The following is an 18,962-nucleotide window of genomic DNA, read 5'->3' as shown; positions in this document are numbered from 1 at the left end:
GTCTTTCTATTAAAAGCAATCTCTGAATATTAGAGTATTTTTACTTACAGTTCAGTTTGAGTTTTAACTCTGCTGCTTGGATTAACTAAAAAATGTGTGTATTACTGCCATGTGATTGGCTGCTTTCCTATTTCTGCTTATTTTTAAATGGATGTCTTTGCAGCGTGACAGAATAACAAGCTTCAGAAAATCAGCAGTGAAAAAAGAGAAACCTCTCATTCAGCATCCTATTGACTCTCAGCCTTCTATAAGTGAAATCCCACTTGCCCAGGCACTTGTTGATGAGCGTTGCATGAACTTATCAGAAAAAGAAGTTATGGATCTGTTTGAAAAAATGATGGTAAGATGATGTGCTACATTATTTTACAGTGTTTTAATTTGTTTTCATGTTGGCATTTATTATATAATAGTTATTTTCAAACATAATTTTGGAAGTATGAACTACTTGGGGGGGCATAGCATAGGCCTGACAAATCTGTCTAAATTGGCACTTAAAAAATTGAGTAACTCATAGAATGCTAGTATTACGTAAGTTTAAATTACTTGGTATACTTCTACAAACAAAAAAAAGCAGAAAATAAAAATATTAAACTGTGGACTGCTTCTTTAAGATAAACACTGTTGACCTTAGTTGCAGTAGTTAGATACTGCTGATGGACAGGTTTTAATAAACTTAAGTAAATACCTTTGGAAAATAATAATTTTCATTAGAAAAATCTTAATGTATAGAAAGATGATTTTTTTTTTTGTATGGTCTTGAATATTTTCTGTCTTAGGATCACTTGTCAAGGTTTGCGATTCTACTTGCAAGCAATTTTTTCTATTAGCAATAAAGAAACAAACTTTTGAAGCAGCTGTGTATTAATCCTACTGTGCACATTGTTAGTAGGTGAAGTATCAGGAAATGCAGCTGAGTATTGTTAGAAATACTGTTTTCTGTGTCATTCCTTAAAATTCCATGCAGTCAGTATGGCCTAAGAACCGTCATGTTTCATTGTGTAGCTTTAGTCTGCTCACTGAAGTTGTGAATCTCTTTTGAAAGATAGGATAAGTGTTAATCTAAGTTTGCTTGATTTGCTTGTTAGGTGAAGGGATTAATTTTTAACATTTTGAAGTGTAATATTTGAAACAGATGATAGGTCTGTCTTCCAGAGAGGAGTAATTTTTTTGAAAAAGCTGTTAGTAAGTTATTACAGTAACATTTACTGGTTTTAGTAGCTACTGTGAATTTACTTTGACTTCTAATGGCAAGAGTAGTCATGATTTGTAATGACTACGTGTTGCATTTAGTCAGTTATTAAGTTGAAACAGGCATTTATATTTTTTTTTTTTTTTTTTTTTTAATCTAGCATAATATTTGGAATTTTAGGTTTGTTTTGAAATCCATCAGAACGCATTCACATCTACGCCTGCCCCAAGCTAATAATGTCTGTAATAACAGGCTTCTGATTGAATAATGCAAGAATAGTGTCCGTTCTGATTTTTACAAAGAACACAGGAAGTTCACAAGAATTTTTGGCTTTATCCTCTAGTTTTATTTCTTGAGCCAGATTTCACTAATGGTAACTACTCGATGCATATATGATTTTGGCTAAGTCTTGAAAACAGGAAACACTTGCAGTGACAGAATTAAATGAGAAAATTGGGTAGCTCAGAATCAAACAAAAGCTGATAAGCTGGAGAAAATCACCTCTGTTTGTTTAAAAATGAGCCGTTTGTTTAAGAAAAGGAGTATAAAAATAGCAAAGACTAATAAAACCCATGAAATAGAATCTTGATGTTGTGTGGTCTGTTTCTTTACAGGAGGACATGAATCTAAATGAAGAACGTAAAGCTCCTTTAAGAGATAAAGACTTGACCACAAAACGTGAAATGGTTGTCCAGTACATTTCTGCAACTGCCAAATCTGTAAGTAGTCACTTCTCCAAGACAGATGAAAGTAAGAAGCTTAGCTTTGTGAGCATCAAGCTTGAAATTTAGAAAATTTTTTGTCCGGATTCATCTTCTAGGAGTAGCAGGAAAAAAAGTAATAAATATGTACTAAATAATACACTTCTAAATGCTTGCAGCTTCATCTGAAGGGTTAATATGTATTTCAGCTGTCAGGCAATGTGAAAACTTGATGCTTTCTTCTAAACTATAAAAAATTGCAAATCCAATGATGTAGAGTAATGGATGGAACCTGAGCATATTTCTGTGCAATTAATCTAGACATTTTTGGTACCTACCAAAAGTTATTGGAAAAGACAACATGACTATATGGTTTCATTAATGACATGCATACTAGATGTACAATTTGCAGTGTTAGAAGCGGGGAATCAAAATACTGAAAGTACTTAAAACTGAATTAAAGTCAGGATTTTAGCTTAATTTGGGTGTGTTGAGTACTGTAGCTGGCTTGAAGACTGGGTTAAATAGTCTGCTAAGAAATGTTCTGAAGGCAGATAAAATGATTCCTTTAGTGAAAAAATGGTCTTAAAATGAGTTTAAAATTATATTTTGAGTAGAAATATAGAGGCCTTTCATTCATGTTGATCATTCCCTGCACTTACATTGATTGATTACCCTTAGTTGCTGGATCCTTCAAGCAGAATTGTTGAAGTCTGTCTGTTCTGGGGTGCCAGAAGTATAGGAGAACGACTGGATGCCCCAGCTTTTGTGGGGATGGAGAAATACGGTTTCAAATAGTGAAGAGGTGCCACTTATTTCCTGCGTTGCAACTATTAGTAGTAATTAGTTATAAAATACAACAGTAATGTTTGTGTTAGAACTTGGCTATAGCCAATATAGTTCTCATGTAAAAGGAGAATATGCCACAAAAACTCGTGAATGTTGGATTGGATTAAACATTACGTGTGTGTATATATATATAAAAATACAGTGTTAAGATTTCACTAGAAATGGGTTTTGTCTTGCTCTGTGCCACTGTTGTATAAAGAATTTTCAAGAAGCTAGTAGCGAATTCTGAGGAATTGAATGTATTGCAGTTTTGGGGAGAGATGGTGGTAGGGCTAGCTTTGTGTATCCAAGGGGCAGTAGTATGCTTCAAGTGATAAAATTTGCTATCAGCATAGTTCTTCAATAAAATGCGTATAATTTTATTTGGAAATTAGGTTGAATGTCATTTTTCCCCCCCACACCTATTGTGTGCACTATAAGGTTACTGCAAATGAAGACTATGTGTGGAAAAATTGTTCAAGTACATAATGGCAGCACTGCTAGAAGTTCTGCAGAGCTGAGTCTGAGTGCTGAATACAGATAGTGTTAAATAATAATCTCTTTCTTAGTGAAATAAACCAGCAAATAAGATTATGTTGGTGTCTGCCTAATGAAACTATAAGCATGGACTTGTGCATCTGACTTGTCTTTCTTTTATCCTTCAGAATCAGCTCTGCAGAGTTAGATTTCAAAAAATTAAAATTAGTGACATGCAATTATTAAATGCAAATGCTTTGCATTAAACATTATAAACTTTAGTGGAAGGAATAAGTTGCATTATGATGTGATTTACATTTCTGAGAGAAGTGATGTTCCTGCATGAGTTCATCTTAAACAAAATCCACGGTTGTTTAGTCTGTCCTGGAAAGAATCCAGTGCTTAAAGCATAGTGTAGCTAAACATCACCTTATTGGAGAATTATTCAAAGCTTAGGCAGTGAATATTATGAAATTTCCTGTTAATATACTTTGCCTAGACTATCATTGGGAACGATTGATAATGTGTTGTAAGTTTTTTTTATCTTGACTTGATGATCAGTGTTAAATGTCTGATTTCTCTTAGTAAGCAAAAATAATTTATTGAAGTAGTAGAAACTTTCACAGTGGAAGTAGTTGCAGTTCTTTCCCAAAAAGTAATTGGACAACAGTGATCTCTCATGTATGCTGGTACGGAAATGTAGCTGCCTAAGGTAGCATAATTTTGCAGCTGAGTAAGGAAAGCATGGCTACCGTTGCATGTCTAACTGCTAAAAAATTTAACAGATTGCGTTACTGCCACCATATGCGCTGTAGCATGGGCAACTTAACAGAACTGGGGATATGTTTGCCAAAACGTACTAAAATATAAAGATAAATAAAAATATCCTGAAATGTCCTCATACATGGATGTGCGCTTTAAACTTCAGTTGACACCAGCATGGATGTTTTATACATATGCAAAATATTTTTCCTAATGGAAAAAGGGCTCATATCAAAGCTTGTGTGCTTCAGTAAGTCCTTCTTGCAATTGAATCACAGCATTTGAATGGAATAATTTCAGGTTGTTCAGAAATAAATGATGCTTCTGTAGTGTGTTACCCTAAATTAGCTTTTAAATAGATAGCATCCTAAGCAATTTAAAAAATATAATGTGGTCAATTTTAAAATGTTGATTGGGACTTAACAATGAAAATGAGGCTTTGCTTTATTGGTAAATTTTGTCTTCTGTTTGGTTAAGCTGCTATTCTGTGTAGTTGAATTCAAGCCTTAACCAATTCTTACTGCATCATGAATTGTCAGGCTTTCTTTTCTTCAGGCCATCTTCAGGATTGTCTTCCATGAAAATGCTGATGGCATTCAAAATGATTTTTCTTAAAATTTATTACCTTCTTCTTTAGTCACAGATAATTGTTCATACGTTTTCCTCTTTTATACTGGAAATCCTTGGGCCTTTTCTTCTGCTCAGAGCTCATGAAACACACTCAACAGTTGATTTCACTTTTCTTCTGGTTCATTTAATGTTTGTTTTAGTTAGACTTGAGCTCTCTCCTCTCATTTAAAAACACTGCTCTTGTTTGCTGATCCTGTCTTAACCAAATTATTTTTAAATTTGGTGCTTCATTTTCTCTGCCTTGTGTGCCATCTGCAGTGTGTTGACCATGCTTTTCTGAAACACTGTACTGTCTTCAGAGTTCTGAGAAAGAAACCTTGATTTTCAATGGGTGAAAAGCAGCTTTCCTTTTCCTTGGGGGATGGAGGAAGTACAGAAGCCAAAAGGATGCATGTTTTTATGTAAAGTGATTAATTGTGCTTCCGATTCCTTCTCTCACTTGAAGAGAAAGATTGACCATGGAAAATGGGGAAATGGTGAAGGCTCAGAATTCAGTTTCAGAACGGAACTTACTGACAATATGAACTCATGCCATATTGTACAAGTCGATCATTGGCGAGAGAAGGCGGCAGTAAATTAGGAAAAGAGATTGTCTGGTGGTGACGGTCCCATCTTGTACTTCTAGAGGAAGCTTGATCAGGAAGAGGGGAGAAGGGATGGCTGTGAAAGACTTGCAGGGACTTCTGTCTTCTGAAAGGCTTCCTGGAAAAGTAGTGGAAGGGATAAGGGTAGAAAATGAAGAAGGTGCAGGCTGAACATATACAACCAAATTCAGATCATGGAACAAAATCATACTGTCTCAAGCTCTTAATCAGATGAAAGTAGTTATTAAAGAAACTGGCAGCTATCAGATTGCAGCAAAGAGCTGACGATGAAAGGCCTACAAATATTCAAGCCAAAGTCCATAGTCCTGGTGTTCGCAGGAACATGGTCATTTGTGCAAAGTGGTACAACAGGGCAGAGGGTGCTGCCTTGCTGCAGAGTTCTGGGTCAAATTCTGGGTCATGAATATGCAGAGATGCTGTTCTATGGTAAAGAAGACAAGATGTCACTCTGAAAATCACTGTTTAATTATCCATGTAATTAAAAGCATCCATACTGAGCAGTTGAAGAAAAATGCCGCATGAGATTTTCTGAAATGCAAGTCAGATTTATAACTGTAGGCTATGTTTTTTATTACAAAAACTTTATTAAATTCAGTGATGACATCATCTAGATAGATGAAAAGCTTCATAACAATGAAGTTGTTACATGTACAAGGAAATCAGTATGCCATTAGTTTTTAATGTAGCTTTCTCGGTGTCATTTATAAAATAACTGACCTGATAATTTTAACAAAATGGCATATCTTAATCTTTCAAGATGCCAAGCCAGGTATTTAGTTATTTTTTTGTAGTTGTGTAAAATACTGATGGTTCAGCAGTGGAATATAAGAATTGAAAGTTATTTCTCCTACAGTAGAAATGCTTTCCTGTTGAGAAGCTGTAACTCTTAAACAGTTTGATAAAGTAATAAAATAATGTAACTACTACTAATGAATAAACACTGAAAAATTTGTGTGATGCTACATCCTACTAAGTACTTTGCTGTGTTTATTTATGTATTATTATTATTATCTTTTTTACACAATAACCTCTCTTGGCTGACAACTGCATGCAGATAGTCGGAAGTAAAGTTCCGGTGAGTATGAACATGATAGTTTTGTTTTTTCTTATGAATACACTTCCAGTTTTAAAATTAGGCTGGACTATTCTTATTTTTTGTTTTGGATTTAAAAGGTCAGCGTCCATAACTGAATCCTTGTTTTATCAAAATAATTATCAACTACCTCAGTCATAGTTATCTTACAGTATAAGATCATTGATTGCATTTTTGAGGGATCTGTTTTCAAGTTTCCAGGAATCTATGTCCGTATACTTCAGACTCGCTGAGAATTCATCTGTTCATTGTGAGCAACAAATAGAATATAGGGTTGTCTTGCTTTTTATTGAAGGCAATCACTCAAATCTTTAAATTTACAGTGTTTGTCTTCATTCTGTTTAGACATGGATTTTTTTCATGTCTTAATTGTTAGTATTTATAGTTGTGGATATGTCAGCTGCTGGGTATCAGTGTGCGAATGAGATTAATGTAGAGGATTCAGAAGGTCAGTAAGCATAAGATGAGATCACTCACAGCATAACATGTCTAATTAATTGCTCAACTACATTTTATGTTGTCATGATTGAAATTTGCCATTTTTTATAAAAAAAATGTTTGAGACTTAGGTCGTATTCAGTACTTATATTTTGTCATAAAAATAATAAAGAACAACCTATGTCTTAAAACTGTAATCACTACTTCAAGATGTACTTAGGTATAGAAGGATATAGTGCATAGGGATAAAGAAATTGCTTTTGGCTTTGTTTTATTTAGTGGTCTTTAAACAGACTTCTGCCTGTATTCACCAGTACTTTTAAATTTTGTACGCAGTACTGGTTCTTAAAGCTATTTGAGAAAATACGTAAGCACAGGGAAGGTATTTAAATAAAGTATTTGTTTTTTGAGGGGAGAGATCATGAATTCTCCAGTTTGCTGCATTAAAACCAGTTTCACATAATTCCTGCTGCCATCTAATTTCTTTATGATACGAATTAGCCTGAACAGCTGCATTGTGCAGAGATGATTTTATAAAGGAAGCTGGTATATGCACTATGGGTAGTGGAGAAACTCTGTAATAACTGTTTTCTTCCCCATGCATTTTAATTCAGTGTCTGATGGAGATCAAGCATAGTTATGCCTTACAGGCATGTTTTTGCACAGATAACTTGCAAAATAGTAAAATAAGAAATGCTGCTCTTACAGTATGGCTTCTGTGTATTACTGCTTGAAGAATGCATGCATCTTGGTGTGCTTCTTCTCAGTGTATGTTTCCATAGGATTTATCCTTTGGGAGTTGATTGGATTTGGCGGCATCTGTGGTTACTTTCCTGAAGATCTGTGGATGTACTGTGGTTAGGGAGGAGAAGAATTATGGTACTGTTGGCTTGTAGTGACTCTTGCAGAGAAGAGGCTTGCCTGTTAATGGGGAGTTTAGAGCTTTAACTTACTTGAGTTTTACTTGTGATATGAAGTACTGGTGCCCACTTCTCTATTTTAGCTGCCTGCAAAGTAACCTTTCCTTGCCTTTATAGATAGTGGTAATTGCGTTGAAATGGCAGCTACACATCTTGTTTTTATCTGTAAAGCATTAATGTAGCTGTCTAAAGTAGGATTAGCTTTTTAGTTCTGTTTTTAATGGGTTGAATTAGTGAGTTTGGCTAATATCTACAGGGTGAAGTGGATACAAATTGTTTAGACTTGCAATTTGTAGTCCAGGAGCTGATAGTGTTTCCTCATAGGCTGAAGAAGGATACTGCTTTTCCAAGTCACGTGTGCAACAACTAGAGTATAAGTAGTTTAAAAAAATCATTGAAAATGCTTTTATTGCTTTCCTAAAAACAAAGCAAAAAAACACCACATCATCCAAACAACTTGTCTTATCTAACTTTGTTATTATACTCTAATTAAAATATACCGGTTTCTTTCCTTATGATAGAAACAGAATTGTATTAATAGAGTGTGCAAAAACTCTTCAGTTAGTCATTAGTGAGGGAAAAAGTACCTGCTAATGAGGTCTGAGTAGTCTGGTGCCTCAAAGAGCAGCAGTTTGTGCAGGTTTCCTGATCTTGTGTTTTAACTGTTACAGCCAATCCATTTGGTTCAGGTGTGCTCCACAGTTCTTTACCAAGTAGATATTCTATCTGCTTATTTCCCCATGGAGGGTAAAATGCCTTTGCTTGCCTATTTTCTTAGATACTGGTTCTCAAGGTCGTTTACACACCTCTCTGGTGGTGCATCTGAGTAGTATAAAGCTGGACATTTGATGAGTAAGGTACTGGGCGAGGAATTTCTTTGTCCAGCTAACAACTTTCAAATCACCTGGAGTCAAAGTGGAGTAAGATAAACTGAAATCTCTAAAATATTTAATTGTTGCTTGGTTTTCTGAATATTTTTTTTAAAAAAGAAGTTGGGTAGAGAGAAAACTGTGCTTAAGTTTGTTTTTCACTGTATCTTGCGTTATAGGGTGTCTGTCCTGCCTCTCTGTCACTGTTGTTCTTAAACCCTGAAATGTGTCCTACACACAGATTTGAATTGATTGGATTTACCTCCTTCATGGGAAAGCAAACTGGGTTTTCTTTTATATACTTGGGTTTTTTTGCAGAGATTTTTAGGATTTCCCTTAAGCTTAGATTTTCACTAAAAGGTCATTGCTTCTAACTTCATCAGAGAAGGATTTTTAAATGTGTGGTCCAGGCTCTCATTTGAGTTGTAGCGAGTAAATAATTCTATGCCTTAGTTGTTATACTGTGAAGGTGAGTGATCATAAATTGATTTCTAAGATTTTTGATCCTAAGCATTTATTTGATCTCTGAAAGTTCTGGTGTGGGATCTAACCCTCAGTTTCTTTGTACTTGGCTTTTACCTTAGTCTTATTAGATGCTCTCACATAAAGCGTATCTTTCACTGAGACCTTGTATCTCAAAGTAAATAATAAACGTATATATTAAAATCTTATCCATGCAAAGGCATAGCATGGTATTCCAAACAATCTGTCTTTGTACAGGGAAAGAAAAGAAAGAGCACTTGGTTGTAGCACTCCAGTTAGCATGGCTGTATGTAAGAGTGAGTTAAGACTGAGCAGTTGATTGTAGAAGAGAACAGAAAGTGATCCTGTTAAACTGAGAACTCTCTGGCCTGAACTGGAGTATTTGGGTGAAAGTTTTTGAGAACAGATTTTTATGAGACGTCTTTAGTGACCGTGTGTTTTGAAGAGGCAGAGGAAGAAAGGAAGGGGAGATGATTCTTTATTGCTATGCAGTTAAAGGTGCTTAGTCATAGAAACAATGAAGTGTACCTGTCCTATAAGGCATGGTAGGGAGTCTTAGGATATCATGCTGTGAATTACTCTAACTTTTCATCTATTTTAACTGTTATTGAGGGAGTCGTAGATCTTCTGAAAACAAGGGGCTAGACAGAGGAGAGGGTCCTCACTAATGTCCTTGATGTATAGGAAAAGGACACAGCAAGAGCACACCTTGGTTTAAATGTGAAAGAAATTGTAGCAAAGACTTTAAATGTTTCATCTTTTCTGGAGCTTGCAGCAGACTACAGTGGAAGGGCTAACCCACAGGAAATAATCTTTTCGGAAAACCAGATATATTTTGTATTCTAGAGTGCATTTCAGGGTCTAGTTTAACATGTAATGACAATGTAATGAAGTTGCCATTATCTCCACAGATTTTATGGCTTCCAGGAGTGCTTCTGTTCTCTGCTTTTACTTTTAGGGATTGGGGAAAGATTGTTGTCTGAAATGACAAAAACTCTATCCAATATTGTGTAGATGGTGTACATTAGTTACATATATAATTTTTTTTTTGCTTCCATTCAATGCAATAAATGGCATAAAGCTGTTCCTGTTTTCCAGTTTTTTACCTTATGGTCTTTCAGAGTGATGATCTTTCTGAACTATGGTGATTTTTAATATATATGCTAATACACATACCTCATTTGAAGTCAGTTCATACTCTATAAAGATAACCTCACCTATTTTTAATTCTTTTTCCTTTGGTGGAAGAGCATCTCTTAGTTTAGGAAGTTGATCATGACAAATTGTAGTTCCTTCAGTATCCTATTTACTTTGTCTGTCTTGGTCCTTTGATGTGTAACTGGCATGTGTGGTCCAGCCAAAGGTGCTATGCGTGTCAGCAAGAATCATCTTCACAGTTGACATGGTCCAGAGGACACTGTTGTCTTAATGAATTCACAATCTGTGTCAGGTTTTTGTTTTGTTGAGGTGAGGACAACCAATCTGAAGGTATATTGTGAACATTTACTTAGTTCTGTTACGTGCATTAATATGGAATGTACATAGGTCAAATTCGTTAACTTAAATGTAGACAAGTCATTTTGTCACAGTCATACTTAGTGTCATGTTTGGAAAATGAACGGTAAGAATTTGAAAAGAACAAACCAGAAACTTCATAAGAAGGGTAGCTTTTTTAAAGTGAGGCAAATAGAAGATTACAGTAGTCAGAGAAGTTCCTGATATAATTAAAACCAAATACTTAAAAATCCTGTTCTAGGTCAGGCACTTCTTCATAGTGCCTTTACACCCATGACATGTTTATCAGGTTCCCTTCAACAGACCGTTTAGAGCTAAGGAGTTTTAGGAACTGCATATTAATCATAACCACTCTTCTGAGATAAGCCTCCTGTTCTGCAACTTGTCAGAGCTGTACAAAAGATTAGTTGCACCCTTCGGCAAAATGTTTTGTGTATTGTTTACAGATTTGAATACTACAGCTCTAAAAACTGACTATTGGATATTATAATACTGAAATACCTTGTAGTTAGTTCTTCATTATAAAGTTTTATAGTTAGTTATATAGTCAGCTGTTCTTAGTTATACAGGGAAAACAGTGATTTTTAAAACTCACATGGAAATACTGGTGTTAAGTGTTGTCATCGAAATGCTACTATGATCAGTATAACATTAGGCAGCATTTTGTCTTCTGTGATAGGGTGGACTGAAAAACAGCAAACATGAATGCACACTGTCCTCGCAAGAATATATTCATGAATTGCGATCTGGCATTTCAGAGGAAAAGCTTCTTAATTGTCTAGAATCTTTGAGAGTGTCTCTAACCAGTAATCCAGTCAGGTAAGTAATAATTTCTGCTGTACTTTTTAAGCATGCTGTTTTTGTGAAGCAATAGAGAGTTGTGTGAGTGTTGTCGTGTGTGTCCGCCCTGCCCCCCCAAACCAGGGTCATTAGAGTAATGCTTGTTGGTTTGGTAAAGTAGTTCTCAGCATTGGAAAAGGATGAGTGAAATGTTTGCAGCTGTCTGCACTGTCTTCTGCCTTTCACACAGGTTTTCAACAACTTGAGACTTAAAGCAGTGTCTATAGAGATGTACAAGCAGTATTGGAGACATAACTTTGCAAGTTTTATGTTTGATTTAGTAAATAATGAAAAGTATTTTTCTTCCTTTTTCCAGCTGGGTTAACAATTTTGGGCACGAAGGCCTTGGACTTCTGTTGGATGTATTGGAAAAGCTTCTGGACAAGAAACAGTAAGGACTCGGATCATTTGAAGGGAGGGCTGGGGGACCTTGTGAAGATCGTTTGTACTTATGTTATTTTCCTCTCCCTTTGAAGGCAAGAAAGTATTGATAAGAAGAATCAACATAAACTTATTCAGTGCCTCAAAGCATTTATGAACAATAAAGTAAGAAATATTTTCAATTCAAATACTTCTAGCCTGACTGTTTATTGTTGACTTCAAGATCTGTGTAGCATGTTGAATCTCAGAAAAAGAAAGAAAGCTGGTATATCCAGTGTCTGCTGACTCTGGAAATGTAGGTCTTAAATGTAGCGTAACTTGTTGTTGAGAGTCTTGTTCATAAGCCTTTCTGAATATGCATTTTGTTTTAGTTTTGCTTCCAAAAGATCAGTAATAGTTAACAAAATAATTTGCAGACAGGGTGATAGTGTGAATTAAACGTAAGTGAATTTGGAATTATTTGCTTTTGAAATTGAAAGGAAATTATTACTTGCTAAAATTAAATTTCAATACATAATTGTTTTTGTTAATATAATGTATTCTTCACCTTATTTTAAATTCAGTATGACTTAGTATCTTTAGCTAATAGCTACAGTTTTTAAGTTGGTAGGCAGCAGGTAAAAGATAAAACTTCAGTCTAGTTTAAGCTGTATTAAACTTGTTTCTGATATGGGTTCTTCCAGTTCACAAAGTGGAAGTATTCTTTCTAGAAGTTGATCTGTTAAACTTGTAATTTTTCTTTATTCATAGCAAAATCTAAAGTGTTATAGTGATTAATTCTTCCCCCCACTGTAGCAAATATAACTGTGCATTAAAGTTACTTTTAGCTACTGTTACTCAGTTTAGTAAAATCTCACAGAATAGCTTGTCTGAAGTGTGAAAAGTAAACTTAAATGGTTGCATGCTTCCCCCCTGCTATTGCTACAGTTAGATCATAACTTGAAACAAATACCTGATTTACCAACTATCCTGTAGTTAATGAAAATGGAAAATAATGCTACTTTAAAATAAATGTTAATGTATACAAGTTTATGTGTACAGAAGGTAAAATAGAATAGACAATAAAAGAAGATAGTTGTTTAAAAAAGAATTTCAACCTCTGTTAGCCAGTGTGTGGAAAATATTGACTTAACCAGCACTTGTTACAATTATGGGGGAAAAAAATGAATTAATTTTTTACGCTGTTGAGGTGTTTCAGATATAGATGGCAAATAAAAATGGTTTTGTCTTCTGGTGGATACCTGATTTTAGAAGTTTATGATATCTTGCTTAGGAACTGACTTTTCCTTAGGTGAAAGCCTCAAATGTAAGGTTGGAAAGACTGACTTGTGTCCCCCAGTGGTAATAGCCAGAAGGTTTTAGTAGAGTATTGCTAGACTTCATATGGGGGGGAGTCGTGTGAGGATTCCTGAGGATCTGAAGCCCAAAGGTGACTATGAGTATTCAAAGCAAATACTATCTTTTCACTGTAAACTTTTTATTTCTTTAAGTACGGATTGCAAAGGATTCTAGGAGATGAAAGAAGTCTCTTGTTGTTATCAAGAGCAATTGATCCAAAGCAACCACACATGATGACCGAAACAGTGAAAATACTTTCTGCTATCTGCATTGTTGGAGAGGAAAATATGTAAGTAAGATACCGAAACAGATTATTTTGTTTTCATGTTCATGAATTGTCAGTTTGGACACAGGTGAGAACTTGTCAATGAAACAACATAACCTGTGAAGTCTTTACTTTCTTAATGTTAAAATGAAAAGAGACTTTCACCATTTTTGATACATTAATCCAATATTAATCTGCTACTGAGCCTATGGGGGGGGTTGAGGTAGGGACACGTCCCCAGAGGAGGGGAGGTGAATTTCATTAAATTTGAAAAGTACTAATTTGACACCACATGTTAAGATCTTTCATTAGTTTTGAAGATAATAGTATAGCAATAAATACATGTATGGATTTATGAAAAATATCACCTTTCTGCCTAAACATAACAGATTTGACAGGGCAAAAAGCTTACGTTTATAGCTGAAGTTTTGAGTAGTTCAAGTGATAGAGTTACGTAACACATGCTCGTGGGCTTTTTTAAAACAAAGATATTTGGCACGCGTTTACTTTGAGTTATTGAGGGTCTTAGTTTACTGAAGATTAAAAATGGCAAACTTCATGTCTTCTATGCAAGAAATAGATAAAACCATTATGATTTCTGAAAAGACAATTTATTAGAACTCCTAAATGTTAAAACATTAGCTAGTACCAAGTGCACAGTCTTGCAAAGGTAGTGATTCCACACCCCCACACACACTCCACCCCTTCTGCCTGGTTGTTTCTTAGCTGAATGTCACAATAACATAGAAATTCATTCACCTTTTTTTTTAAATTCAACATTAATCTTGTAGATATTTTTTACACTTGGTTCTTGGTTTGTTTTCGATTTCATATAGGTAAGTGTAGATAAATGCATTCAGTTTCTCTTCAGCGCACTGAAGTCTGGAGTTGTGTAAATAGTGGGCTCTATCTTTATAAGGAAAAAGTTGGCTGTGGTGTGTTTTTTGACAGTTTATCTTTCTCTTAGTCTGGACAAGCTTTTAGGTGCTATAACAACTGCTGCTGAAAGGCACAATAGGGAACGTTTTTCTCAGATCGTTGAAGGACTGGAAAACCATGAGTTCTTACAGCTGCAGGTGGGTTTACTACTTTTTTTTGATGCTTAATAATAATTAAGAAATGATCTAAGATACTGGAAAACTGTGTATCAGTTTATGATCTTGAAATTATTTACCAGCAAAATATTTTAGTGGTATTACTCCAGTGTTCAGTAAAAGAAGAAAAATAAATAGAAGTAGCTTGCTGATACTAGATTTTCTAATTTTTCACGGTATGAAAGCAAGAAACTCACTTAATTGTCCCAAACATAGAAATAAAAAGTCTTGGCCTTAATAAAAAGAGGATAAACAGTCATATTCCTTTTCTTGGATGCCAGATGTAGCACTCAAGGCATAAGCCTGTGAAAGCATTTTATTATCTTTGTCACTACTTTATCTTCTTGACCGGGAGTTTTATGTGGTTTAATGGACCAATAAAATTTGAGCTCTCAGTCTGTCCCCCAAAATGTTTTAGTTATTGTTACTGGAGCCCTGAGGAAGCTGGAGTTTAAGGAGTTGGGAGGCAGTGCTCCCTGTATGTCCCCTGGCTTTAGGAAAGGAGCCTGAAAAAGTATTCTTAAATTGCATCGCTTGTTAAACACCCTCTTTCTTCCCAATCTTGCCTCACCCAAAGTAAGCAAAAACTCCTGTACCTGTGGCTTTGAACTGATTCCATCGAAGTAATGCATTTGTAAAAAGACAAAACAAAATTGTGTTGTGCTCTTGAAGTATTTCAGTTTAATTAGAACTACAACTGGAATGCCTTAAGTGAGCACACACTTCGAGTATCTTGCTGTTTAAAGTACCTGTGGCAGGCATATACTTCCAGTGTAGTTCACTTTTTTTGTAATATTACTGAATGACGAAATAGATAAGCATAGATCGTATTAAAATACAGAAGAACTGTGCATTCCTTGATGTGTCTGACACCTGCCCGTCATCAGCCACTAGTGCATCTCTAGGGATAATCTAGCAAGTTTTTAAAAGGATTAGGATTTTTATAGAATAATAAACAGTATCCTGTGCCAGTAATCTTTACTGAGTCACAGCCCCCATCACCTGTTCATTGCTGCTTGTGTGTCAGTAGACAGTTTTTTTATTCTCTTTATACACCTGACTAGCCCAAGATTTTTGGTTGCTATTAGAATGCAAGCCTTTTTAATTGTTTGTTTGTTTTTTTTGGTGGGGTGGTTTTTTTTGGTAACTACAAGTGTTTGCACAGATACCAAGTGGCTGAATATTTTGCTGAAGGACAACTTCGACTTATTCCTTCTCATAATACAGTACTGATACATAATCTGTATTGTTAAAATTTGTATTTCAGGTACCATGGCTGAAAGATATGGAAAATAGAATGCAAGCAGGGCAGGTGTAGCTGCATGGAAGGGATAACTTCTTCCATTATTAGATCATATGTATGTCTCCTATAGTTATCTTAATGCTATGGTTACCATCAGTAGTTATTGTTTCAGAGCTGATGTGTTAATGATGTTCAAGAAGTTTCAATAAATGACATCTAATCTTAATTATGCTGTCACAAAAGAATCAATTTTGAAGTTGTCTCCTACTTTATGACCTTGTTGATTGAAAGCAAACAAAACAGACCACAGAACCTACCTGCCCCCCACCCCTGAAACCTCACTTACACGTCAGTAAAGGTACAATTGCAAGACTCATTAACTTGTTTCTGACAAAATCATTCTTTACTTGTAATGTATTAGCACAAGCCATTAAGCCAGTCTCTTCCGGCAAAAGCAATCAGGGCAGATGGCACCTCTTCTCTCTATTAATTTCAAATTGGACATGTACTTTGGCTTGTTAAGGCATGTCATAGTAGTAAAATAACAAGAATCATTCAAGCGAGCATGATGATACTACATTATCTGAACTTGCAGCTATATAAAGGGAGTGCCTTTGAAAGAGTCTTCTAATAGAAATTTAAGACTCCATAAGGTGTTTCATTAAAACTAAATAGTGAATGTAATTAAAACAGGAAGGGCGCTTTTATCTGACTATTTTTCTCTGCAGCTATTGATTTCTGTTTGTTTAATTTTTTTTTTTTCCTCTAATGCTACATCTATTTGCAGTTTACATCTTTTTCCAAACTTGGTATTTCCCTGGAGTCCCATTTCAGTCTTTTAACGTGGATCAGCACTTTTGGCATTATGATATTGTCTACCTGTTTTAAAGTTTAAAAATCAATTAAAGCGCACAGCTGTTCAATTAAAGCATTAGCCAGTATCGTGAGACTTTAGGCGTTTTGCGAAAGTGCTGTGCAGGAGTAGAAAAGACACCTGGTGATGTGAATTATTTTGTGTATGGGTGTTTTTGTGGGGTGGTTTTGTTGTTTTTGGTTGTTTTTTTTTTTAAGTTTCAATTACTGTATAAACAGTTCAGGGTTTTTTTTCGAATTGGTGAATATTGTGGAGGAACAGAAGGAGCTCTAGTATGGAAATAACTTTCTGAAATAAAGTATGACCCTTTATGTGATACAGTTTTGACGTGGCAGAAGCATTCAAGATATGAAAACAAAGCAGTGTTTGATATTGCCTAAATTAACCAAAATGTTGCATGTGTGCTGCATAATAAATAACACCATCTCTTGATATTTGGTTTTATAATTAAACTGAAATAGTCAAAGGCAGTATTTATTTTCATTCTATACATACTAAAAGTTTTTGCCTATGTTTCTGATAACAGGTAGCATGTATGCAGCTCATCAATGCCCTTGTTACGTCTCCAGAAGAACTTGATTTCAGGATACACTTGAGAAATGAGTTTTTACGATGTGGCCTGAAGAAAATACTGCCTGTAAGTAATTTGTATATAGGAACTGATGATCTCAGTCAACTGTTTGTGAATGTTGACGATAACAAAATTGGTTCACTGAGAGCAGCAGATGTGAAAGATGGAGGTGGGGAAGGTCAGACCTGGAAAGGGCTATCAATCCAAACCTGCTTTCATTCTGCATAGCTGCAAATGTAGGCTCTCATGAGCTATGTAACCCAGAATAGTAGCTGAAATAAGTCAATATATTAGAATTTAGATTGGGGTAGTCAAATTTAGCATAATGAGCTCAAAGCACAGGCAGTGAATGTGAATCTGGCTGTGGAACCAATTTTGGATTAACTTTCTTTGTATATGCCATTCCTGTTGTTTTCTGTGAAATCTGTTTTTATGTAATCTGCCTTCTGAAAATGCATTTTGAGTTTTTAAGGAAAAACCAAATTGACTATTGTATTTGAGACTGCATGTCTTCTTGCAGCTGCATGGAAGTATGTCTTTATGGGTGCTTGTGTATGAATGATTTGTGGCTTACAGGTAGATTTATAACCAAGAAACCATTCTGACACTGACATCAATATATATTAAGCTACTAAGCAGTTTCTCGCAAAAGATGACAGAAATTAAAGAGTACCTGCTTATATTTGTCCAAAGTAGAATTTATCCTGCTGTAAGTTGTAAGGTACAAAGTTTTGAATCATTAACATGAGTCAGAAATAAAAACTTTCAGTATTTATTACGTTCAGCTTTGAAATTGTTCCTGATGAGTGTATGTTAATTATTCTTAGGGTATGTATTTAGGTTTTGTGTCACATAGATACATAGTTGTGATCTACTGTGTATTTGCTGTGGCACATATGAAAGCCTGAAGGCTTAGGTTTTTTTAATGTATTAAAAGTCAGTTTACATCATAAATGTGTAAAATCTTTTAGGAATTGGGTGTGAGTTAGGTGGCAAATAAACTGAATAGTAATAATCTTGACAGAAAACTCTATGAAGGGTGTACTGACATGTCGATATTATGAGTTTAAAAGTAATTAATATTTAGTGATAACATTTTCTAAAATGTTGAACAGCTATTGTGTTGCAGTTTTGTCGCTAGTAGGTTTAACTAATGTTAATGTAAGCTATAGTATCAACTTAGTCAATACCATCCTGCTGTTTGTTTATTTGTAAGATAATAATTAAATACACATTGAACGCAGATCATTATTCTGCAGGCAATGGATCTCCAAGGTAAAGGGTTTGTTTTCTTTTTTGCATTAGAAAGCAAATTTCTTAATGATAAAGCATCTTAAAAATACTTAATGCTCATATCTGTGCTTAAGGGTAAATTTTCAAGGCCTTTATAAATGAGTTTATTGAACAAAAAAACAGTCAGGAGAAGGATTAATAATCTTAATAATCTGTCCACATTCACAGTAGCCTTCCCCGGTTTTCAAACATGAGAATTGGTAAGACTTCCTATATTTTTTGGGAACATACATGGTTGCCGTTCAGTTTGTGCATGTGCAGTTATGACATTTCCAGGCCAGTTTTCATTGAAAGTATGGGGTGTATTTCCACTAATGGCTTTTGAATCGGTTTCCTTTTTTATGATTTGCCCAGTAGGAAGCTAAACTTGGTTATTAAGCATATTGGAGAAGTTGCTTTTATTTCTTGGAAGAAAAACAAGTTTTTCCCTGCTCCAAGTACTAGTGTTGGGGTATTTTTTTAATACTCAATATTACTGTGTACTGTGGATGTTTTTATGCTATGATCTAGATAGATAACAGAAACTGTAACATAACTTCTGTACACTTCTTTA

The 18,962-nt window shown here is 35.0% G+C and overlaps 1 protein-coding gene across 3 annotated transcripts in view; it reads left to right on the top strand.

Annotated features, from left to right (window-relative positions):
* The window catches only part of DIAPH2 (diaphanous related formin 2), a 243,393-nt gene that overhangs the window by 21,842 nt on the left and 202,589 nt on the right, over positions 1 to 18,962 (top strand). For 2 of the 3 annotated variants that reach the window (XM_040614069.1, XM_040614067.1), the window contains 9 exons: positions 164 to 340; positions 1,804 to 1,908; positions 6,247 to 6,267; positions 11,190 to 11,329; positions 11,667 to 11,741; positions 11,827 to 11,896; positions 13,222 to 13,358; positions 14,302 to 14,410; positions 17,072 to 17,182. In XM_040614069.1, the coding sequence (XP_040470003.1) occupies positions 164 to 340; positions 1,804 to 1,908; positions 6,247 to 6,267; positions 11,190 to 11,329; positions 11,667 to 11,741; positions 11,827 to 11,896; positions 13,222 to 13,358; positions 14,302 to 14,410; positions 17,072 to 17,182 (945 nt within the window). The remainder of the gene's footprint in view (positions 1 to 163; positions 341 to 1,803; positions 1,909 to 6,246; positions 6,268 to 11,189; positions 11,330 to 11,666; positions 11,742 to 11,826; positions 11,897 to 13,221; positions 13,359 to 14,301; positions 14,411 to 17,071; positions 17,183 to 18,962) is intronic. The other variant, XM_040614068.1, reaches the window with a different exon arrangement.

This window comes from Falco naumanni, chromosome 14 (genome assembly GCF_017639655.2).
Source record: "Falco naumanni isolate bFalNau1 chromosome 14, bFalNau1.pat, whole genome shotgun sequence".
In the NCBI taxonomy this organism is placed as follows: Eukaryota; Metazoa; Chordata; class Aves; order Falconiformes; family Falconidae; genus Falco; species Falco naumanni.
The sequence above is the reverse complement of the archived record's forward strand: the minus strand, read 5'-3'. Positions and strand labels throughout refer to the sequence as shown.